The sequence below is a fragment of the Phocoena phocoena genome, chromosome 16, assembly GCF_963924675.1.
Source record: "Phocoena phocoena chromosome 16, mPhoPho1.1, whole genome shotgun sequence".
Lineage (NCBI taxonomy): Eukaryota > Metazoa > Chordata > Mammalia > Artiodactyla > Phocoenidae > Phocoena > Phocoena phocoena.
In genome coordinates this window covers 26,450,953-26,474,950 of record NC_089234.1, presented here as the reverse complement: position 1 = coordinate 26,474,950, position 23,998 = coordinate 26,450,953, and the positions used below count along the sequence as shown (strand labels likewise).

General features: G+C 49.3%; 1 protein-coding gene, 1 non-coding gene and 1 pseudogene across 2 annotated transcripts; all 3 read left to right on the top strand.

Moving 5' to 3' along the window:
- The first annotated feature begins 457 nt into the window (after positions 1–457).
- TRNAR-CCU (transfer RNA arginine (anticodon CCU)) lies at positions 458–530 on the top strand. The gene has a single exon. It is a non-coding gene; the product is annotated as a tRNA-Arg (tRNA).
- A 6,497-nt stretch (positions 531–7,027) lies between these two features.
- Positions 7,028–9,727, top strand: HPS6 (HPS6 biogenesis of lysosomal organelles complex 2 subunit 3). The gene has a single exon (XM_065894522.1). It carries the CDS (start codon positions 7,205–7,207, stop codon positions 9,602–9,604), a length of 2,400 nt encoding a protein of 799 aa, XP_065750594.1. The 5' UTR covers positions 7,028–7,204; the 3' UTR covers positions 9,605–9,727.
- A 6,991-nt stretch (positions 9,728–16,718) lies between these two features.
- On the top strand, positions 16,719–17,168 carry LOC136135990 (large ribosomal subunit protein eL32-like; annotated as a pseudogene).
- The last annotated feature ends 6,830 nt before the right edge of the window (positions 17,169–23,998 follow it).

The window sequence follows — 23,998 nt, the reverse complement described above, 5'->3', positions numbered from 1 at the left end:
CACTGCCTCATTTCTCATTACCTTAATCTGCACTTGTCACTCCCTAACATTAAAACGCTCCAATAGCTCCCTACTCTCTTTTCAGTCTCACCTGGCAATTTCCCCACCACACATCCTGTTTTGGACAAATTTCTGACACTTAAACATCATGTTATTTTTTTTTCCTCACACTTTCACCATGCCTTTGCTCATGCTGTTGTCTCCATCTGGAATGCCCTTCTTTACTTGTGCAAGCTCCTACCCATCTTCCAACACCCAACTCAAGTATCTCCTCCCTACAAACATTTCCCTGACTTTCCAGGCAATGGTAATATTTCCTTCACACCATATAAATTCCTTTTAATGGATATATAACACTACAATTTTCATGTGAACATGTCTCTCTGATGTTCTTGAAGAAAGATATTCATATTTCTAACCCCAGTGCCAGTTACATAATAAGTGCTCAATAGGGACTTCCCCAGTGATCCAGTGGGTAAGACTCTGCACTCCTAATGCAGGGGGCCTGGGTTCGATCCCTGGTTGGGGAACTAGATCCCGCATGCATGCCGCAACTAAGAGTCTGCATGCCACAACTAAAAAGTCCACATGCTGCAACTAAAAGATGTCACATAGGTTAAGAATCCACCTGCCAATGCAGGGGACACTGGTTCAAGCCCTGGTCCAGGAAGATCCCACATCCCGTGGAGCAACTAAGCCCATGCGCCATAACTACTGAATCTGCGCTCTAGAGCCCATGAGCCACAACTACTGAACCCGTGTGCCACAACTACTGAACCCGTGTGCCACAACTACTGAAGCCCGTGTGCCCAGAGCCTGTGCTCCACAACAAGAGAAGCCACCGTAATGAGAAGCCTGCGCACTGCAACGAAGAGTAGCCCGCGCTCGCCGCAACTAAAGAAAAGCCTGTGCACGGCAATGAAGACCCAATGCAGCTATAAATTAATTAAAAATAAAAAATAAAAATGAAAGATGCCACATGCCACAACAAAGATCCCACATGCCACAACTAAGACCCGGTGCGGCCAAAAATGCATTAAAAAGAAAACTTAACAAGTGTTCAATAAATGTGTGTTTAATAAACTGTGTGCCCTCATATATCCTGGATCAATTTGTTATTTGGTTATTTTCCCAAAATTTTACGGATTCTTGAACTTGGCTCTATGTAAAAGTCCAACTTTCATTAACACTGCTTTGAGTTTTCAAGAGGTTTTATTATTATTATTCAAATGTCGAACAAGTGTAGGAATTATAATGCCTAAACATCCAATGAAAATACGTTAAAGGCTCCCCTATTCATTAAGGAACGAATGAGAGTCCCCCTTCACAATCCTAACTAGAAGGATCCACCTTTCTCTAGACTGATTGATCTGATATCTGGAAAAGCCCTCACATAGGAACTACTGTGCACACAAGACCAACTGAAGGTACACCCAAAATAATTCCAATTAACTTGTGCTAAATTAAGAGGGACACAAATCCTATTTGCCCTGGTTTACAAAGTCAGAGAGAGTATAGAATAGCAAAGAAACAGCTCTCATTGAACTCAAAACTTTTTCTGGAGAGGAAGAATTGGGGAGGGTCGGATGATCCACATTTATTCGGGCCTGTCCAAGTTTCTACTTCCCCATGTCGAAAGGCAGCACTCCTCAGTTTCTGATAGTTCTTCCCCAGGGAACCAGTTTTTATCTCCTGTTTCTTCCCTATACTTGCCTGGAAACAGGTTTGTTTCCCAGGTTCACACAGAGTAACCAGAGAAAACACGGTAGCTTCAATGATTGTATGTAAAGGGTGGGCTGAAGCCCGGCGATCAGAGACTGTAAAGAGGAGACGGGGACCTTCCGGGACGCCTGATGACTTCGGGCAGACAGGGCTTCCTCTAGCCCTTCTCCGAGGTCTTGCCCCACGCCCTCACCCCAGAAACAGGCTGGGAAGAAGGCCACTCGGGTGGGAAACACCTGGGAGGAAAGCTTTCAAGGTAGCCTGAGGGGTCGGAGTCAGCCTCTTTCTGGGTCAAAGGTCGGCGCCTCGGCTGCCAGGAGGGCCCAGCAGGGACCCGGAGCGAGAGGCGTGTGACCGGCACTGGAGGGTTAGAGGGACCGGCAGCTGGAGCAGCGAGCCGCTTCTCTCTCCGCTCCGCCGCACGCAGCCTCTGCGCTCCTCAGCAGCTGCCCTCCCTCCCTCTCCCCCCATAACCCCTGTCGTGCCCTAGCGAGCGCAGGCCCCGCCTCCAGGGCCGCCTCAGGGCCAAGGCCTAGTATGGCAGTACCCGCAGAGGCTGGCCAGGTTCGGAGACCGGCCGGGCCGGCGCCGCTTACCGAGCGCCGCTTACCCTGCCTCCTCCTCCACCACCCGCGCCGCTCCCGGACTGGCTCGCTCCCGACGCCACCGACGCCGCAGCTGCTCCGGGATCACGGACGCGCTCCCGACCTCCCCAGACCCTTCCCCCGGCCCGCCGTGCCCCGCAGGATCCTAAAGCCTGCCTCGTGATACGTTCGCCCGCGCCGACTGCCTGAGGCTGGCTCGGACCACGATTCCCAGAAACCATCACAAAGACTACGACTCCCAAAATGCACCACGAGAAAGAAATTAGCAAAAGAAACATGTATCAAGAGTCTACTGGATGCAAGTTGAATTAGCAGTTTCTTTAAATATGGCAGACGCTGAAATCGGCAATTCCACTTCCAGCAGTAAATATATCCTCTAAAAACACTGGCAAAGTTTGGAAAGATATATGTTCCAAGCTCTTTATTGCAACTCTGTAAGTGAAAGATTGGAGACAAACTCATTCAATCAACATATATGTAATTGTGTGCCTGCTATGTACAAAGCACCGTGTAGATCTGTGTCAACTTGGCAAGTTACCTCTCTGAGTCTCAGTTTTCTCACACGCAAAATGGAAGATTAAAAAAAGACATGCAGAAAATAAAATTTAAAAAAAAAAAAAAGAATCTGGAAAAAAAAACAAAAAAAAAGACATGGCGGGCAGTGTGTGCGTGTATGTGTCTCCTTATAATGACTTTATAAAGTTGGTACCTCACAGATATCAAAAAAAAAAAAGGTTTTGAGTGATTAAACAGCTTGCTTAATGTTCTAGAGTTAGTAAGAGGTGAAGAAAAGTTTAAACCCAGATCTATCAGGAAAGAGGTCTTAATAGCCCAAAAGCCCAGGTAATTTTAATTTTTCTTGTCTGTTTACACAGTGGCATAAAACATGATTAGTGGTAAAAAGTTGTACCCTAATAGGATATAAAAAAAGAGTGAGAAGTGGTAATAGGAAGGCATCTTGAGGTGAACCCCAAGAACTATTGTTCCTGAACATGAGTTAGAAGCCTCCTGTACAACTGAAAGAACCCCTTCCATACCTGACTTCCTTTTAGCACATCTTTGTTGCGCACCTACTGAATACCCAATTCTGGGAGTAGTAAAAAGAAAAACAGTTACAATTCTGAGATTATATTGTAAGAAAGTGATAGACAGATGATAGATAGAAAAATAGATATACAATTAAATGTTTTAAATATCAAACAGTGAATTATCGAAGGTAAGCTTAGAAAAGCTCAAGCTGTAAATGCCCTGAAAATTCAGAGAATGGAAAATTCCCTGTCAATCTTCAGAGGCCTTTTGGGAGAAGATGAAGATGAAGTTAAGTCTTAGAGGAGAGAAGAAAAGGAAAGGCGAAAGTGTGAAGGTGAAGAAACACAATACACTGGCGGGAAGTGAATTAAATACAGATTCAGCAGAGGGTAAGTTTATAAGTCCACAGACTGAGTAGGTAAGAGCGCGACCTCTGGGATACTGTGGAAATGAACCCCAGGCTGGCTACCTACTAGATGTATGACTTTGGACGATTAAATGAGCTCTCTAAGCCTTAGTTTCCTATCTGGAAAATGGGGATAATAAAAGGCCTATGTTATATTGGTTTGGTTATCCAGCACTGAGCCCTTCCCCTCCTTTTCTGGGGCCCTTTTCTTTTGGGTAGAGTCTTTTTTTTTTTTTTTTTGGTACGCGGGCCTCTCACTGTTGTGGCCTCTCCCATTGAGGAGCACAGGCTCCGGATGCGCAGGCTCAGCGGCCATGGCTCACGGGCCCAGCCGCTCCGTGGCATGGGGGATCTTCCCGGACCGGGGCGCGAACGCGTGTACCCTGCATCGGCAGGTGGATTCTCAACCACTGCGCCACCAGGGAAGCCCCTTTGGGTAGAGTCTTGATGGAAAACCAGGCCCTGGGCAACCAAGATAAGTGAGCTCATGTGACCTGGGCTTGGCCACTAGGTGCAACTTCCAAGGGCTTCAGCTCTTGATCAAGAGATGCAGAGATGAAAAGATGGTCAGAAGTCATTCATAACAGGTGCTGTCCACAAATGCAGTGACCAAGTCATGCAGCACCAGGGGCTGTGGTGTCCTGGCTGTATGGTTCCTGCAGAAAAATAGTTGTGCTTCCTATTTCCTGGTCTTCAGAGAGTTTGGGTTCCTGCACATTTTCTAAGCCTGTTCTTCCTGTCTCCTGCAGTTTCTGTGACCCTCCCCACACCAATGTTCTTCTAGTAAATTTCATTTTTTTCCATATTTCTGTAACTATTCTATAACTCTTAAAAGGTTCCTAAGTGATATCACACTTAGTGATATCACACATGTGCCTACTCAAGCTTACTCATTCTTTCACCAAACATCTATTGAAGTCTTTCTTTGTGCCAGGCTCTACTCTAAAAGTGAGGATACAACATAATGTACAACATGATAAGTATAATTAACACTGCTGTAAATCCTAAGGGTTCTCATCAGAAGGAAAACAGATTTTTTTTCTATTTCTTTAATTTTGTATCAATATGAGATGATGGATATTCACTAAATTCATTGTGGTAATATGTAAGTCAAATCATTGTGCTGTACACCTTAAACTTATACAATGCTGTACATCAGTCATGTCTCAATAAAATGGGAAGAAAAAATTAAAAATACAGTGGCATATACATATATGCATGCTTTTGTAACCATCAGAAATATGCACGTGTGTATCCATCAGAAATATGGCTAAAGGGACTTCCCTGGTGGCACAGTGGTTAAGAATCCACCTGCCAATGCAGGGGACGTGGGTTCAAGCCCTGGTCTGGGAAGATCCCACATGCCACGGAGCAACTAAGCCCGTGCGCCACAACTACTGCGCCTGCGCTCTAGAGCCCACGAGCCACAACTACTGAAGCCCGTGTGCCTTGAGCCCGTGCTCCACAACAAGAGAAGTCACTGCAATGAGAAGCCCGTGCACCACAATGAAGATTAGCCCCTGCTCGCCGCAACTAGAGAAGGCCCGTGAGCAGCAATGAAGACCCAATGCAGCCAAAAATAAATAAACAAACTTAAAAAAAAGAAATATGGCTAAAAATACTCAAAAAATATTTAGTGTTACACAATACTGTAAATCAATACTTCAATTTTTTAAATGTAGTGTTTTTAAGTGAGGCTATAACAATGAAAGAAATCCCATGGCAACTAGGAACAGCTGGAGGAGGAGCAAATTTGGGGAGGAAGATGATGTTTAGGACATGTTGAGACTGAAATGTCTATGAGACATCCAGGCAGAAATATTTAGTAGACATTTGGATACCTTCATTGGAACTCAGCAGAGATCTCTGGAGTGTAGATAAATATTTTGGAGCCATTGTCCTAGTGGTAATGGTTCAAGCCATGAGCAGGGAATAAATGGCCTAGGAAGAGGGCTAAAAAAATATTAATAATATGGGGAGAAAAAAGATAAAAGGGCCCCAAATAGAATTTAAAACCAGCATTTAAAGGATGGTGGAGAAAGAGGAACCAATGGCAATAAAAGTTCTGAAGACAGCACTATCTAAAAAAGAGGAGAATTAGAGGAGAAAGATGCTGTGGAAACTACAGGAGAGACTTTCAATAAGGAAGTTGTCAAATGTCTCAAAAGAGAAAAGGAAATTAAAATGCCTTGAAGACTTCAGGAAAATCTACTTCGGGTAAGTATTGGTTTGAGAAATGAATGGAAGGAGAGAAAGTAGAGGCAACAAATACTAGATCTTTGCAAGAAACTTGACTGTGAAATGAAAGGGAGAGGGAGTGATAGGAGTAAAGGTTGGGGGAGATGAGAATGAAAGAGTGACTTCCAGGACAGGACAGACTGGGGAGTATTTCTATGCTGAGAGCAAGAGGACAGAATGAGGATGATGAAACAGAAACGGATGCTGTTCTCAGGGAAGTTGCGTGGAAAGGGAGGGAGGGGCAAGCTAATGAAGGAGGGACTGGAGGAGGAGAGAGGAATACCACAGCACCTGAGAAGGTTAATCTGGGGTGGAAAGGACTCCTGCATATCAATTTGTAGGTTCTAAAGAGATTACACACAGACTCAGTGCCATTAAAGTATGTGTTCATTTTGTTTTCTAGCAAAATGTTAGTTTGGGTGACCTGTTGATACAGTGGTTTGGTGCATTGACCCTGGACCCAGATTGCCTGTGGTTGAAATCCCACCTGTATCTCTACTGCTTAATAGCTGTGTGATCTTGGTCAGTTTACTTTATCTCTCTGTACTTCATTTTCCTTATCTTTAAAAGGCGGGGTGGGGTGGGGGAGTCACACAGTAAGGGCTATGGAAGTACTAGTCATTACTATTTTTTCCACTAGTTTGTCATCTCCCTGAAGTTGAGGTTTTCTCTTTTGTTCAGGGTTGTCTACTCAGAGCCTAGCACTTAGTAGGTGCTCAATAAAAATTTCATGAATAAACTGGGATGAGAGAGCGAGGCGTGGAGGGAAGGGAAGGCTTGGTAGTTGGATGCTGGGCGGGCTGGAAGCCAGATACCTTAGTCATACTCTGTGCCGCTCTGCGGTTTCCTGGGGCCTGAAGCAGCAGGCCTACATCCCGTCTCTGACAGCTTCCCCAGGACTCGCGAGCTCGGAGCGCTGAGAAGATTGTGTGCTCCGCGGCTCCACCCCCGCGAGGCTCCTGCGGCCCCGCCCCTGGTGGGCGGTGTTGTGCCGAAAGGGAGTATACCGGCTCCAGTCGCAAGCTAGCCGTGAGGGGCGGGGCCGGGCTGGGCGGGGCCGACTCGGCCCGGCTTTGGCTCACCTCCTCAAAGAAGAGCGGAAGTCTCAACCCCAGTCTTGACCTCCGTTGGGAACCCGGCACCGAGAGCCGGGCCTCGCCCCACGGGGCGGCGGGCCTGGGCGTGCACCGGCGCGGGCGGCACCATGAAGCGTGCGGGAACTCTGCGCCTGCTCTCGGACCTGAACAACTTCAGCGGCGCGGCCCGGCTCCGGGAGTTGTTGGCCGGGGACCCAGCCGTCCGAGTTCGCTGCAGCCCGGACGGCCGCCACCTGCTGCTGCTGCGACCTCCGGGGGCACCGGGCCCGCAACTGCTGGTCGCGGTGCGTGGACCCGGCGCGGAACTGGAACGTGCCTGGCCGGCTGGCCAGCCCTCACCGCTAGACGCCTTCTTCCTACCGTGGCCGGCACGACCGGCGCTAGTCCTAGTGTGGGAGAGTGGCCTAGCCGAGGTGTGGGGCACGGGGGTGGGGCCCGGCTGGCGGCTGCTGCAGAGCACCGAGCTGTGTACTGGCGGTGGAGCCCGTGTGGTGGCCGTGGCGGCGCCTCGAGGCCGCCTGGTGTGGTGCGAGGAGCGTCAGGCCGGCGCTGAGGGCCGCGAAGGGCCTCCCGCAGTGGCTTTCAGCCACTGTGTGTGCGTCCGGACCCTGGAGCCCAGCGGGGAGGCCGGCACCAACCTGGGCCGTACACACATCCTGCTGCACAACTGCCCCCGTTTCGGGCTGCTGACCTCCCGCAAGGACCTCTTCCTGGTGCCCACTGCCACCACCTGGCCTGGCGTGGGCCACATTCTGCTCATCTGGAGCCCAAGCAAGGGCAAGGTAGTGGTGGCTGCCCCATGTCTTGGCCTCTCCCACAGTAAGAGCCTGAATCCAGGAGGAGGGGACCCGTGGGACTTCAGGACCCTGCTCCGAGGCCTTCCTGGGCTGCTGTCCCCCAGGCAACCATTAACTGTACACACCTGGGCCCCAACTCCCCAGGGCCTGCTGTGGCTTGACTTCAGGGGCACTGTGAGCCTGGTGCAGCCCCACGGTGGTACCCGGGCTGTTGGCACCCTTCAGGAGGCACCTGCCAGCCTGGCAGGGTCTGCAGCACTGGGCGCATTTCATGGCACTCTGGCCTGTGTTCTGGGCTCCACATTGGAACTGCTGGACATGGGCAGTGGGCAGCTGCTAGAAAGGAAGGTCCTAAGTACAGATCGAGTACATCTGCTGGAACCCCCAGCCCCTGGCATGGAAAATGAGGAAGAGCTGGAGACCCGAGGGGGTCTTCGTTTGCTTTCAGCTGTGGGTCTGTTTCGAGTAGGCTGGGAAGCCCCACAAGGCCTTGAGCTGCCTTCAGCTGAAGATCTGGTGTTTGAGGAGGCCTGCGAGTACTACCAGCGGCGGAGCCTGCGGGGTGCCCGGCTCACCCCAGAGGAACTGCGACACAACAGCACATTCCGGGCACCTCAGGCCCTGGCTTCCATCCTCCAGGGCCACGTGTCCCCATCAACACTATTGACCACACTGAGGGCCGAGCTTCGGGATTACCGGGGCTTAGAGCAGCTTAAAGCCCAGCTGGTGGCTGGGGATGATGAGGAGGCTGGCTGGACTGAGCTGGCAGAGCACGAAGTGGCACGGCTGCTGAGGACTGAGTTGATGGGAGACCAGCTGGCCCAGCTCAACACCGTTTTCCAAGCCCTCCCTACAGCGGCCTGGGGTGCCATCCTCAGGGCCCTGCAGCTCCAGCCAGATGGGAATGGCAGGCTGAGGTCCCAAGCTCCCCCTGACGTGTGGAAGAAAGTACTGGGTGTTACAACAGGTGGAAAGGAGCCACCCAGTGGGATACTGCCCCTCTTTGAACTCCTGTGCCGATGCCTCTGCCGGCTGGAGCCACGATGGCTGCCACCCTTTGTGGAGCTGGCACAGCAGCAGGGCGGGCCTGGCTGGGGATCAGGGGGCCCAGGGCTGCCCCTCTATCGCCGAGCCCTGGAAGTACTAGGTGAGGAGGGGACTAGGCCTGAAGCACTGGAGCTAGACCTGCTCTTGGGCAGTGGGCGGCCCAAAGCTGTGCTCCAAGCTGTGGGGCAGCTGGTGCAAAAGGAAGAGTGGGAGCGGGCTCTAGAGGCTGGCTTGGCGCTCAGCTCCTCCAGCCCCCTGCTTCGAAGTGAGATCTTCAAACTGCTATTGGCCGAATTTGCCCGGCACCGCCGGCTTGATGCTCACCTCCCCCTCCTTTGCCGCCTGTGCCCACCAGACCTAGCTCCAACTGAGCTCCTGCTTCTACTGCGGACACACCTCCCAGATGAGTTGGAGCCCCCCGCCCCATTCCCTGAGCCTGGGGCAGAGCCCCCTCTCACTGTGGGCTTGCTCAGAGCCCTGCTGGAGCAGACTGGGACTCAAGGACGACCCTCTGGCCCAGTTCTAAGCCAATATGAGGACATTCTATGGGACCCAGGCACTCCACCCCCTACCCCACCTCGGGGACCTATGTCAGCCCTCCAGGCATCAGACCACCCAGGCCTGGGCATGGGCACCATCTGGACAGGGCCTCTGTGTGACTGACACAGGCTGAAAATTGTTTCTAGGACACAGTGATCAGGGAAAGGTGTCTAGGAGTTGGAGGGGGCCAGAGTGGGGACCTGTGTGTGCAATACTCACAATACTCTTCTCTTTTCTGGAGCAATTTATATATATATATGTGTGTGTGTGTATAATAAATATGTTTGGTCTTTATCCTCAGGTTTCTGTCTTGGCGCAAAGCTCCTAAAACACTTGGAATTTCCTGAGTGATAGAAATATCTTTGTTATAACGTATGGACACCAAGGGGGGAAACTGGCGGCGGGGTAGGGGTCGGGGGGATGAATTGGGAGATTGGGATTGACACATATACACTAATATGTATAAAATAGATAACTAATAACCTGCTGTATAAAATAAAATTCAAAAAAAAAGAAAAACTACATTGCTGGTAGTAGTAATGGTGCTAACCACAGGAGATTCTGGATTTTAAATTTCAAAGTGATAGCTTTAGATTTTATGAGAGTAATAAACAGGAATAGATCCAATGGTTAATTGATGTGCCTTCATTTAGACAAACCTAATAGATTAAAATCCAGGCATACCTCAAAGATAAATTAAGGTCAAATAACTTACACTGCAAATAAATTTACAGTAGAAGCCATTTAAACAGCAAATCCTCACTACATTTTAAATATCTGATTCCTATTTTGGGAACATATTTATTAGATAAATTAAGGTGTGCTTTATCATAAAAATGAACACAGATGCAGGGGGAGAGAAAAAGCTAAAAAAAATTATCAGAAAATTTCAGATTTAAACTGGAGATTTAGTTAATATTATATCCAAATATTTTTTAAGTTTTGAATTGTTACTTCCCAAAGGTCAAAGTTTTCATTTTCAACAGAAAAAAGTTGCCTACAAGAAATATTAAAACAAATTAAATAGGGAAACTCTTTGAGGTGGTGGGACTTATTCCAGCTCCCTATGCTTTGTGTTGGAAAAATAAATAAAATTTAACAGTCCATGAGCTTGCTGTATAAAAATTAAATTAAATTAAATTAAAAAAAAAAAGAAATGTCTTTGTTATAACAAGCCCCTTTAGACCAAACCTGCATTTACACTAATGAGGTAACTTAAAGTGGGGACCCCTAGCGTCAGGATGGGGCTGGTCACCAGAAAGACCCGAGTGATGAAAGGGTTGGAACTTTCAGCTCCATCCTCAACCTCCTGGGTTGTGGGGCTAGAGACAGCTCTACAAAAGCTCCTGAACAGGGAAATTTGATGAGCTTCTGGCTTGGTGAACACATTAAGGTGCTGATGCACCCAGAGAGGGCATGGAAGCCCCATGCACACCCCTCACACCATGCCTTGCCCTGTGCGTCTCTTCCATCTGACTGTTGTAGCCTTTAATAAACTGGTAAACGTAAGTATTTCCCTGGGTTCTGTTAGCCATTCTAGCAAATTATCAAACCAATTTATAGCATGGGAACTCCCAATTTATAGCCAGCTGATCAGAAGTACCAGTGACTTGTGACTGGCATTTGAAGTGAGGGCAGTCTTGTGGGATTGAGCCCTTAACCTGTGGGATCTGTGCTAACTCAAGGTAGTTAGTATCAGAATTGAGGTGACTTGTAGGACACCCAATTGATGTCCACAGAAAATTGATGGTTGGTGTTGGAAAACACTCCAGAAATGCATACACGGTTGGTGTGTTTTTCAATAGCTGAGGGCCTCATACAGTTGGTTATAGAGGGAGTGGTTAAATCTGAATCTGTTGGCTAAAGCGACCACTTCCAATAATGAAAATAATTAACATTTATGAGCATTTAAAGTATACCAGTCACTCTGTTAGTCTTTAAATAGTCCCTCTTTTAATGTTTCTAATAACCCCATCCTGAAAGTACTAATATTATCTCCATTTTACGGGGGAGGAAACAGAGATTTAGAAAGATTACTTGACCAAGGTCAGTCAGCTAGAAAGTAGTAGCTCTAAGATTTGAACCACTTCACTGTACAGCCCAATAGCTACTACCAGCTTGGGCTTGAAGCACTTCTCATTCCTGGCTCAATGCTAGCTTCTCTAGCCTGTTGTGAGGAGGGGGATCTGCAGAAGTACACACTTCCTTTCCCCAAGACTCTTCTGTTCCTGAGTAGGAACTGTGCTGGCCCTGAGCCCATGCTTGTCTCCCCCAGGATTTCTGGAGCAGCCACTGGATAAGGGGAAGATTTACCACAGACAGGAGAGCTACCTGCAGAGCCTTCTGGCTTAGTAACAAGAGTCACTGGAGGAGGGTTGCTTGGAGGCTAACTCCCAAAACTAAGAAAAAAGAGCGTCTCCAGAACATATTTCTGTTCATCTGGATTTAGTCAGCAGGACCACCTTTGAAGAGGCCTAGGCCCTCTGCCCACTTCTACCCAAGTGACCCCTCAGGCTGGTTCTGGGCTTAGGGTAGGACTCTGGGTGCTGCTCCTCAGCATCACCCTGGGCCCCCAGGTATCCCTTGTCCAAGGTTTGGGCCCAAGGTAAGGACTACCACTTAGCTTTGCCCTCAGCTAGGACCTGCAGCTTGGGTTCTGCTCAGCCTCATCCTGGACTTAAGGTGGCCCTTTAGGCTCATGTGGGACTAGGGACAGTTCCTCAGTCTCGAGGAAGGGGGCAGCACCTCAGGTTTATACAGGGCTTGTGTTACTCCTCGGCCTCATGAAAGTCTAAGGATGGTAGCTTGACCTCATCCAGAATTTGGATGGCTGTTGTCCTGGCCCTTAAGACAGGTTGTCTACCAATATCTGGAGTCAAGCTACTGACCCTTAAGTTTCTGCTCCTCCCAGAGGCCCAGAACTAGGGACAGGTCATCCCTTGGCCTCTACCTCAGCCCTGGTTTGGGTGGGGTTCATCCTCCTCTTTAGTCTGGAGGCTGGGCCCATTATGGCCCCTCTGTGGGAAGCTGGGGATGGACAAAAGCAGGAATCTGTTTCCTGTTCATGATCCTGCTGAATCATGGTTGTTGTTTTTTGGGTTTTCTTTTTTGGCCACTCCAGGTGGCTTGTGGGATCTTAATTCCCTGACCAGGGATCAAACCCTCGCCCCCTGCATTGGAAGCGCAGAGTCCCAATCACTGGACAGCCAGGGAAGTTCCTCATTGTTGTTTCTTCTCAGCCTGAGATTGGCTTGGGCCTATTTCTGTGCTTGGAGGGAAAAGAATTGTACTCAGTGGGTCTCTGGGGACATGGGCAAAAGAAGGGGGCCAGGTTTTTCCTTGGACTTGTTTGGCTCAAGGAATTTCCTCAGGGCCACCCACAAGTAGGGGAGCCACCCAGCCTGGCAGCTCTGAGGAGAGCAGGTGAGCCTAGATGGGAACTCTCACCTGCTGTTACAGACTTGGTGCTTGATTGCTCTTGTCCTTGCTCATGCTCCAGCTCCAGTGAGGAGGGTAAAGTGACCCCCAACCCTGTCTCAGGACTTTGGAGAACAGCTCGGGGATATAGATATCATTGTGTGACTGGGTTCTGCTGGAGTGTGTGAGAGGACCATCAGAGAGCTGGCCCAGTGTGGTCTTCCAGAGTCAGAGGGCTCCAAATAGGTGAGTGGAGATGCCAAGTCTGAGGTCTTTGGTTGGCAGGGAGTATTCTAGGATCAGAAAGTAGAGAGGGTCCCTAGACAGGATGTTGGGACCTGGGGATATGGGAGATCTGGGAGCTCTGAGGTCCTTGATCTTGGGTGCCTGGGTAAAGGGCGAAGCTCCAGGGCTGAAGGTTTTGAGCAGTGGACAAGATCCCAGGTCCAAAGTCCCTGGGCAGGAGGTGGTAGGAAGGCCTGAGGTCCCTGGGTAGGTGCATTTCCACAGGTATGCCTCATCTTTGGAGCATACTACTCTCAAGTTCACTTGGTAGTAGTCTCTGGAAAGCTTGAAGGTGAAGCTAAGCTACACAAGACCAGAATGCAGTCTGGGCAAAGGAGAGGAAGCAAATCCTGAGGCTCCTCTACCTGCCTATATGGCCATGGAGCCCAATCCTCCCTTTTTCATCTCCCTACTGCCCACCCATATTCCCTTCCCTCACCAGGAGATTCACTGTTTAGACACAGACCACGGTTTCCATGCCACCCAATGACTGGAACACAAGACTACAGCAACCCAGGACTTCCCTGGTGGCGCAGTAGTTAAGAATCCTCCTGCCAATGCAGTGGACACGGGTTCGAGCCCTGGTCCAGGAAGATCCCACATGCCACGGAGCAACTAAGCCCACGAGCCATAACTACTAAGCCCGCGCACCTAAAGCCTGTGCTCCGCAACGAGAGAAGCCACCGCAAAGAGAAGCCCGCGCACCTCAAAGAAATGTAGCCCCCACTCTCCGAAACTAGAGAAAGCCCGCGTACAGCAATGAAGACCCAACACAGACAAAAATAATTAAAAAAAAAAAAAAAAAAAGACCACAGCAACCCAAGTCTTCCCCAACCCGCAAAGGCCAGAGATCAAAGCCCACCCCTTTCTCCTGTAGGAAACTGGTGGCCAGAGTGGGCTGTATCCAAACCACTCTGCTTTTCCCCCATACCCTGACCCAGCCATCAAGGGAACTTGTCCTTAGGAAGTGTTCCACACTGTACAAATGTACCAGAACTTGGTTCACACTTCCCCTTGGTGGTCAGGGAAAGAGAGGAAGTTGGAGAGTGGGGAGGGTGCAGCTCTAGACCCCCAGCTCCAGAGGGAGCCCCCTCAGGCTGGAATGCCTGGCACCCTTACTGCCCTGGAAGAAAGGAAGAAAAATCCTCAGAGTGGCTCCCCAGGGCCCCACTCAATCTCTTCTTAGGCACAGGCTCCCCCTGGTGGTTACTGTCATCACCGCCAGCTCCACCATTACCCTTAAACAAGCACACACTTGCCCATTTCTTGACTAAGACCGAAGAAGCCTTTGAAGGTGGTAAATTAAGGTTCTCTGAGGGCAAGAGAAGAGGAGAGGAAGAGGTCAGGGTAGAACTCAGGGAGCAAATCAAGGGGAGGCAAAGTGACCCTGGTCTTGTACTAGGACAGTATCACCCAGAAGAAAGAGGGACCTGAGCTGCCAGGATGCTTCCTCTCCAGGGTTGGAACTCTGCCCTAGCTACCAGACTGATCTGGATAATTTGAGCCAACTGAGGAGGAAGTTGAGGGCACAGCAGAGATTTCTGGGAAGGCACAGTGAGGTCATATTTTACATGAATTTGAAATATAGGAATAAGATGCTGGGCTTTATTCAAAATCAATAGTCTCACTTTATGCACAAAATGTGAAATGAAGGTGAATCTTCCTAAATATAAAACTTTTTGAGAATCACAATTTCAAGGCTAATGGACTGTGTGAATTGTAAACTGCTTACACTATTACTGCATGCGTCCCCATTTCTGCTGGTAAACAAAAATTCAGGGGGGGAGGGAGGCTGAATCAGGCTGTGAGGTCAGGGCTGAGTGACCAGGGTCACTCACCAGTTGTAGGTAGAAGCCTTGGAGTGTTTTCTCCTCTACTTCCCAGAGGGAGAGCCCGGGCCTGGCTCCAAAGGTCGCTACACAGGAGCAAGAACAAAGGTGAGGAAAGACAGAGGCAGAGAGATGAGTAAGAGGATGAGGTTAGACCAGGAGAAGAGAGGAGACAGACAGATGGGAACGGGAAGAGGGACCTGGGGGAGGCAGGGAAATGCTCTCACTCTGGAGAGCAGAGGACGCTCTCAAGTGTGATTGCTGGAGGATGGAGGACAGAGCAGAGAGGGGTCCCTTGGGGCCTCTCACCAGAATTATAGCCAGAGCGTAGAGCCAGTGGGACAGCTCATCTAGATTTGGTCTCCTAGAGCTTTCCATTATCTGAGAAATGAAGGAAAAAGGAAGGAGCTGTGAAGAGCTGAGGAAGGGGGAGGGGGTGTGGCCTGCACCAAGAATGAGGTCAGTCCACCTCATTTGGGCCTCGCTGAGCTAAAGGTTCTGGAGGGGCAGACTGTCCAGGTCTTTCATAGGTGTCAAGTCCTCAGGCTTTGGCAGCCACTCAGATTCCAAGGTGACATGCAGTCTTATCAAAGTCTCTATTATTTTTGTTTTGTACCAGGGAGAAGTGGGCATTGTCCCACCCTTAACCACCCCACACAGGCTCTAGGAGGAGCCTAGAGCCTCAGAACTGGGGGGCAGAGCCTCCCCAGCATAGAGCCTTCCCCAGCATAGAGCCCTTCCCACAGAGCTGTGATGCTGGACGTGGGAAGGCTACAGTGCGGGAAGGAAAGGGAAGGCTGATTGGAGGTATAGAGGCAGAGGGGACCCAAGCATAGCCAGGTCAGTGTCCTGGGCCAAGGCAGGGGGGACACTGACCAGGATATCACTGGAGAGTTATCCAGAGGGGAAACCAAGTGACTGCTCATCACTGACTAGATTGGTTCATTGTTCTCATAGCCCTTTGGGGATAGTGGAGGGTCAGTATGGGCAAGAGGTGATTCATGGGAAGCCTAGGAGAGGGAGGATGGACACATCAGTGACCCACTTCCTCCCTCCACCAACTGGTCAGGCCCTAGTGAGTTCCCCAGCAAGTAGGTCTCCCCTGTAAATGTTGGGGAAGAAAACATAAGGTGGGCTTTATGGGGTATAAGGGAATGGCTGCTTCAAAAGAGAGGAATGGAATGGCTCCAGAGTAGAAAGTTTGGAAGTGGATGGCCAAGAGGGATCAAACCAGAGAAGAAGAGTCAGAAAAACAGAGTGGGGAACACTGGTTGGATTTCCTAAACCTTTGTGGTTTCTCCAGTAAAAGATATAGTTTCTCCTTGTAGACAGCAGCACCTTCCCAGCTGGTCCCAGATCTCACTACTGAGACCCTGAAGAGGTGTGTTTTTTGTTTTAATGACAAACTTAACTGGACCTGGGAGTAGGCTCTTGATTCTGTGTCAATTTTGTTAGCCTTGTCCATCATCCCCTTAATTATATCAGTCAGACCCTTAACTCAAAGAGGGCTCATTTGCTTGGCATGAGGGAAAGCCAGGAGGAGAATCTGTGGTTAACCCATTTCTTCCCCTATGAATAGTTTTTTGGAAGCAGAGGTCCAAGGGGTCATGTATGTGGGAACGGCTGAGGAGCCATCAAGAAAACAAGATGGAGCTCTTCTCCTCAGCACTGCCTGTGGAGGTGGCAGCCATCTCCTACTAGGCGTCATGGCCACCCTCAGACCCCTCACAAAGCCCAAGATTATCAGAAAGAGGACCAAGAAGTTCATCTGGCACCAGTCAGACTGATACGTCAAAATTAAGCAGAACTGGCGGAAACCCAGAGGCATTGACAGTAGAGTGCACAGGAGATTCAAGGGCCAGATCTTGATGCCCAACATAGGTTATGGGGGCAACAAGAAAACAAAGCACATGCTGCCCAGCGGCTTTGGGAAGTTCCTGGTCCACAAGGTCAAGGAGCTTGAAGTGCTGCTGATGTGCAACAAATCTTACTATGATGAGATTGCTCACAACGTCTCCTCCAAGAACCACAAAGCCATTGTGGAGAGAGCAGCCCAGCTGGCCATCAGAGTCACCAATCCCAACGCCAGGCTGTGCAGTGAAGAAAATGAACAGACAGCTCATGCACACATTTTGTTTGTGTTAATAAGACCATAAAACTCAGCAAAAAAAAAAAAAAAAAAAAAAGAGGGAGCAGTTGTCAGTCCGTCAACTCTGCCTTCCTCTCCCATCGCTGTGCCCAGCTTCAATTCCCCATCCCAATCCTGTCAAGCTCTGGTCATCTCTTTTCATTCCTCACATCTCTCACATCCATCTCTCAAAGTAATGGATTCTCAGCTTATGTGTATTGACCACTCAGTGGGCAAACCCACTGAGTCCATCAATACACTGAAATTCTTAACAGGTTGAATTCAACAAATCTTCTGTATTATAAGCTCTGTTGATATCCCAATATCCTCCACTTGGGTATTCACATCTGGGTGGGGTGGTGGAAATGGAGTGGTAGTACAAAAGAAGGATCTGGAGCTGGGGGGTACCCATCCCATATGTGCCACAATGTCTGTGCCCTCTTATCCACTCTTTCTGGAATACCATGGAGAGACTGGTGTTCCAACTTTCTCTAACCCCAAATCCATGCAACTAATTCTAGGAAAGGGGGGATTAGGAGTTGGCCCTACTGGGACTTCTTTGGTGACTCTCCTAAAAAATCATTCCATAAAGGGGCTATTCCTGCATGAGGCTGAGGAAATACAGAGGTGAGAAAAGCCAACTGGGAGGTGCTCAAATGTAGCCATACAGAGGTAAAGGGGAACATGAATGGTTGTCCTGGTTGGTGTCTTCAGGCCAGATCTAAGTGGAGAGGCTGGCTGCCCTTTCATTCCATGGACGAGGGTTGGCAGAAGTTTCCCAGGTTTCTGAAGTTTTCAAACCTTCCTCAGACTTCGGGCCTCCTTCCACATAGTGACCAACTGTAAAAGCTTTGAAAGGAAAAGGTACCCTGCAATTGTCTTTAGGGAGATCTTAATGGGGGGGTGGGGGGGCAAAGAGGTGTGAGGAGAGCTGGTGCCTCACTCAGCATCCAGTCTAGAGGCGTGAGGACCCCCAGAGATTGAATGGGTAGGAAGCAGCCTGAGGCTCTTGCAGTTTGTAGAAAAAAGAAAGGAGGCATGAGGTAGTACCAGCTGCAAGGCTTCTACGGCTCCCAGTTCAGGAAGAGAATCCCCAGAGTGGGAAAGAAAAGAACCCAGCTGAATGGGTAGGTCCTGGCAAGTAAGGAAGAAACAGGGCTCGGGGAGCTAGCTTGGTTTGGCAAAAAGACCCTTATGGGGGCTTAACCCTGATGGCTTCCCCAGCATATTAAGACCACCCTCGGGAACAGTCCTACTTTGTTGATGATTATAAAGGGGTTCATTTTCAAAAATGTATTTAACACTGAGATCAGCTCATTAACATCTGGGAGCTGGAGAAAGAAAAAGGGGGAGGGCAAAGACTAAGGCCATGTGTCTGGCTTGCCTCACTGGCCTCGTGGAGGCGGAAACTCCCCCTTGGTCCCCTTCCAAATCCTCACACGACAGACACAACACCCTCCCATTGTTCTATAGAGAACAGTGGTCTGGATTCTGCCAATGCTGACCATTCCCCGCCACCAACATTTGTGTGCCTGTCTCAATTTAAAGGCTCTTGGGAACTAGCCTGGGAATCAAATTCTCCATCATAAAGGGGCTTCTTTGGGAATTCACTGGTGGTCCAGTGGTTAGGACTCTGTGCTTTCACTGCTGAGGGCACAGGTTCCATCCCTGGTCAGGGAAATACAATCCCACAAGCTGCACAGGGTGTGGCCAAAAAAAAGAGGGGCTTCTTTAAGTAGGGACAGATTTCTCCTCTCAGAGTCAATGACTCCCCAAGAGTGGGCTTAGGTTTCCTCCATCCAATTGGAGGCACATGTAGTGGGCTGAATCATGGCCCCCAAGTGATATGTCCACCCAGAACCACAGAATATGACCTGATTTTGAATCAGCGTCCTTGCAGAGTTAATCAAGGTAAGGATCTCAAAAAGAGGTCATCCTGGACTAGGGTGGGTCCTAAATCCAAGAATGAGTATCCTTATAAGACAGAAAAGGAGACAACACAGAGACACAGAAGGAGGTCATGTGAAGACAGAGCAGAGATTGGAGTGATGCATCTACAAGCCAAGGAATGCCAAGGATTGCTGCTAGCCCCCAGAAGCTAGGAAAGAGGCATGGGATGGATTCTCCTCAGAGCCTCCAGAACAAACCAACCTTGTGGGCACCTTAGTTTTGAACTTCTGACCTCCAGAACTGTGAGAGAATAAACTTCTGTTGTTTAAAGCCACCAAGTTTGTGATAATTTGTTACTGCAGCCCTAGAAAGCTAATACACACCCCAAGAATGAGGTGGGGTCTCCCTCATCAGGTCTCCCTAAGGACGGGGTATATATCTTGGGTGGAGGCTATCTTTTCTGGGTCAAACTCAGGGTAGCAGTAAAGAGCTGAAGGTCTCGGGAGGGCCCCTCACCAAGCTAAGGCTGAGGTTGAGCCTTAGGCCATGAACTTGCTGATAGAGCTCCCTGCACTTGCCCAGGGTGCTATAAGGCTGCTGCCAGGGTCTGGAGCTCTGACCCCTCTTCCTAGAGAGCTGAGAGGCAAGGTCCCCATTGCTTGGCAATACCTTCTTCAACGCTGGTTTGGTTGCTAGGAGAGGAGCCAAGAACAACAAACAGGACCCAGGCTCTGGTGTTGATAGTGGGAAGAGGACCTGGCTTTGACCTTAGCCTGGGAAGAAACTGCTCTGCCAGGCCACACCTTGGATAACTTCCACCCACCCTTCCCCAACACACACACACACACACACACACACACACACACACACACACACTGGAAGAGCATTTCACACCTCAAAGTACCTCCCTGGACTTCCCTGGTGGCGCAGTAGTTAAGAATACGCCTGCCAATGCAGGGGACATGGGTTCGATCCCTGGTCCAGGAAGATCCCACATGCCGCGGAGCAACTAAGCCCTTGTGCCACAACTACTGAGCCTGTGCTCTAGAGCCTGAGAGCCAGAACTACTGAGCCCATACGCCGCAACTACTGAAGCCCATGTGCCTAGAGCCCGTTCTTCGCAACAAGAGAAGCCACCTCAGTGAGAGGCCCACGCACCACAATGAAGAGTAGCCCTTGCTCGCCGCAACTAGAGAAAGCCCGAGTGCAGCCAAAAATTAAAGAAAAAGAAGTAACTCCCTGTCATCTACTTCATCTGATCCTCCTACCCTCTGAAGCCCACAGAACAGCAGTTATGATGCCCATATTACAGAGAAAACTAAGCTGCAAACAGGCAAGCTGGATCCTTGGCCAGCAGGTGAGAGAGGTGGGACTAGAAAGGAGACAGGCCTACAGGCTTTAGGCCAGCACCTTTCCCCTTCCCGTGTGGACCTGGGGAACCCCTCTCATCTCAAGAATAGGACCCCCAGGCATGAGTGGACTACCCCAGCATTGGGAGTTTAACTTAGTACTTAGGCATATGAACAAAAGGACCAAGAGCACTGAAACTTATAAGGCAAAGGAGGTACATGTAAAAACAAAACATCCGGGGCTTCCCTGGTGACGCAGTGGCTGAAAGTCCGCCTGCCGATGCAGGGGACATGGGTTCGTGCCCCGGTCCGGGAAGATCCCACACGCCGCTGAGTGGCTGGGCCCGTGAGCCATGGCTGCTGAGCCTGCGGGTCCGGAGCCTGTGCTCCGCAACGGGAGAGGCCACAACTGTGAGAGGCCCGCGTACCGCAAAAATAAATTAATTAATAAATAAATAAATTAATTAATTAAAACATCCTTCTATTTTAATTAGCCCCAACCCTTCAAGAGGGCCTGCCTGCCCATCGATCTGGGGCATTCCTCCCAAGTGTTAGAAGGGTACCTGGAGACACACTGGATAAGAACTCACAAGGATTTAATCCTGCCTTTACCACCTATTGTCTGTGTAACCTTGAATAACTTTCTTAACCTCTTTGAACCTCAATTTCCTCAGCCATAAAAGAGGAAAAGGAATAGTATCTACATGATAGAACAGTTTTGAGGATTAAAAGAGAGAATGACTGTGGAAAAACTTACTTGTATATTCTATACATGTCATTTGGAGGGCACTAATAGTTAGGAACCTTAGGAATCTCTTAAGATCAGTTTCTCTGATCTTAAGGAAACTGAGGATCAGAGGATAAATGACAGAGAAAGGGTCACAAAGTAAGTACAATAGAATTATATCATACAAAGAGATTAGATTTTAAAGTAAACACATAGGTCAAAAATTAAATCATATAGTCAAAACATGATAACTCCTTAAATCATCCATAAAATAAGGTAGAGCTGACCTCTCAATAAGTCCAGCTCAGCCAGTTGGGAACCAATTGTTGTTTCAGTGTTTGAGCACCAGATTTGGCAGCTGGCTTGCTTTTAGGGTCCATGTTGCATGAAAAATGCTTGAATCATTGAACTCACACTTAGTGTAACTGAGATGCCATCTCCCTTCTCACCCTGCCAGTTGTTTAAAATGGAGTTGCTCTTTGCTGAGTGCAGACGGCTATACTGGTCCTAAGTTAAACGTGTCTATGGTGCGGCTCCATAGAGGTGGAAGCAACATTCAAACCTAATAGTTGTGCCTTCCTCCCAAGCATTTGTTCATCCAGCTAGGAGGTCTTGACTGCTGTCACTGTGGGCCTGCTTCTACCTGAGCCTGGGCTGGGCTGCCCGCCCACAGCGCCCCCCCCCAACCCATCCCTCTCACTCTCAATCTGCTCAGAAAAGGATTCCAGCATGGGCTTTTGATGCTGTGATATATAATAAGAAATATGTAATTGGTCTTCGTCTCCATTTCTGGCACAGAGCTCCTAAAACTCTTGGAGCTTCATAATTGATAAATGTGTCTTGAGAAACATGTCTTGATATTCATAACAAATAAACCCGTTCAACTACACCAAAGTTTATGTTAATGAAGTGACTTTTGGAAAGTACCTAAGGTTGGGGCTGGTTGCCAGGGGAACCAACCTAGTGATCAGAGGGTTGGAACTTTCAGTTCACCACCTGACCTCCAGGGAAGGGAGAGGGACTGAAGGTTGAATCCATCACCAATAGTCAATGATTTAATCAATCATGTCTATGTAATGAGGTCTCCATAAAAACCCCAAAGGACTGGATTCAGAGAGCTTCCAGGTTGGTGAACCGGAATGAATCCACCGGGCAGAAGGTGGTGTACTCCAAACTCCCCAGGGAGAGAAGCTCCTGTGTTCAGGACCCTCCCGGACCTCTACCTATGTATCCCTTCACCTGGCTGTTCATTCATATCCTTTAATATCCTTTGTAATAAACTGGTAATCTAGTAAGTAAACTGGTTTCCTAAGCTCCCTGAGCTGCTCTAGCAAATTAATCAAACCAGGGAGGGGTGGCATGGGAATGTCCAATTAATTAGCCAGTCGGTCAGAAGCACAGGTAACAACCTGGACTTACGATTGGCATCTGGAGTAGGGGGCAGTCTTGTGGGACCAAGCCCTTAACCCATAGGATCTGATCCTATTCTCCAGGTAGATAGTGTCAGAATTGAGTTGAATTGCAGGACACCCAGCTGGTACTGGAGAATTGCCTGGTGGTCTTGAAAAAAACATAATGGAGATACCCACGGAGGGTGATCCACATGTTGATCCCCAGCAAGGGCCTGAAATCTGGGGAAGACAGTATGATAATGAGCCACCAGAGTTCCCAGTCCCTCCTAGTCCCACTGCAGGCTGCTTCCACCTCACCCAGCAGGTTGGACTGGATTTTTCTGATGGTCTCCTATCCATAGATAGTGTTTACATCCATGTCCTGGGAGGTAGAGGGAGCAGGGTCAGGACACTAGGAGTAAGTTAAAATTTGAGGGGAAGGGGGTTTCCTGCCCAGAAATCCTAGGGAGAAGGGACAGAGAAATGAGATTGGGTAGACTGATGTCTCACATCTGTGACTGTGAGGCCTGGAATCTGACACTCCCATGGGTGTGGCTCAGGCTCTCTGGGAGGCTGGGATTCTGGAGTGGGGGAAGGATCTGAGTCTGGGATTCAGAGAGAAATTCCCAGGGGTGGAGGGAGGGTTAAGTCCCTTCTGTGCCTGAAGGATGGACTTAAGGAAAGAGTGAAGGTTGTACATGTTATTTCCAATGGAGTAGCTGCTGTAGGAAATGGCCTCATACAGCTGCTTATTGCTTATGAAGCTGCAGATGTTCCAGCCCGTGGGGAGAAAAGGCAGGGGGGAGAGTGGGAAAGAACTCAAGGCCAGGTCAGAATGTGCAGAAAGGTTGAGAGTCAGTAGAGGATAGGTGGGGGTGTAGAAATTAGGAGAAGATGGATGGAGGTGAGGGGTCAGGGAGGAGAGAGAAAAATGGAAGAGGGGTCAGAGGCAGATGAGAGGAACCAGGGTACAGGCAGGGGTTGGGTTTGGGGAGTTCTGGGTAATGAAAGGGGATGGTTCTTGGAGGGATGGGGCCCAGAAAGTCAGAGTGGGGAGCAAGTTGCATAAGGTGGGGAGGCGTTAAAGGTTAGGATAGGATCTTCCTGAGGAGACCAGAGGTGGCTCCTGGCCTGAGTGACTAGCTTTCAGACATGAGGCATGCACACTGGGTAGGGGAAGGGCAACAAACAAGAGGAGCGTGGTCACACCCAGCGGGAAGCAGGCAGATAGGTGGTGCTGGGAACTGGAGTGATAAAATGAATAGCCCCTGCAGAACTCACACAGGCAGCCTTACAGGCTGAAGCCAGACAGAAAGAGCACCAGACCGAAGATGAAGGCAAGCAGCAGGTACAGTTATGTAGCCAGCCTCATATTTCAAGACCTGGGAGGGGGCCTGGAGGGAATGTGGTCTTAGGCTTCTGCCAGACATCCAGGTAGCTACTCACACGTCTTACCTCCCGCGTGTGTGCAGGGCAGGGAGGGGTGGTGGCAGGGTGGCCT

Coding starts and splice junctions, on each gene's coding strand:
- HPS6 (XM_065894522.1), top strand. CDS start 7,205: ATGAAGCGTGCGGGAACTCTGCGCCTGCTCTCGGACCTGAACAACTTC.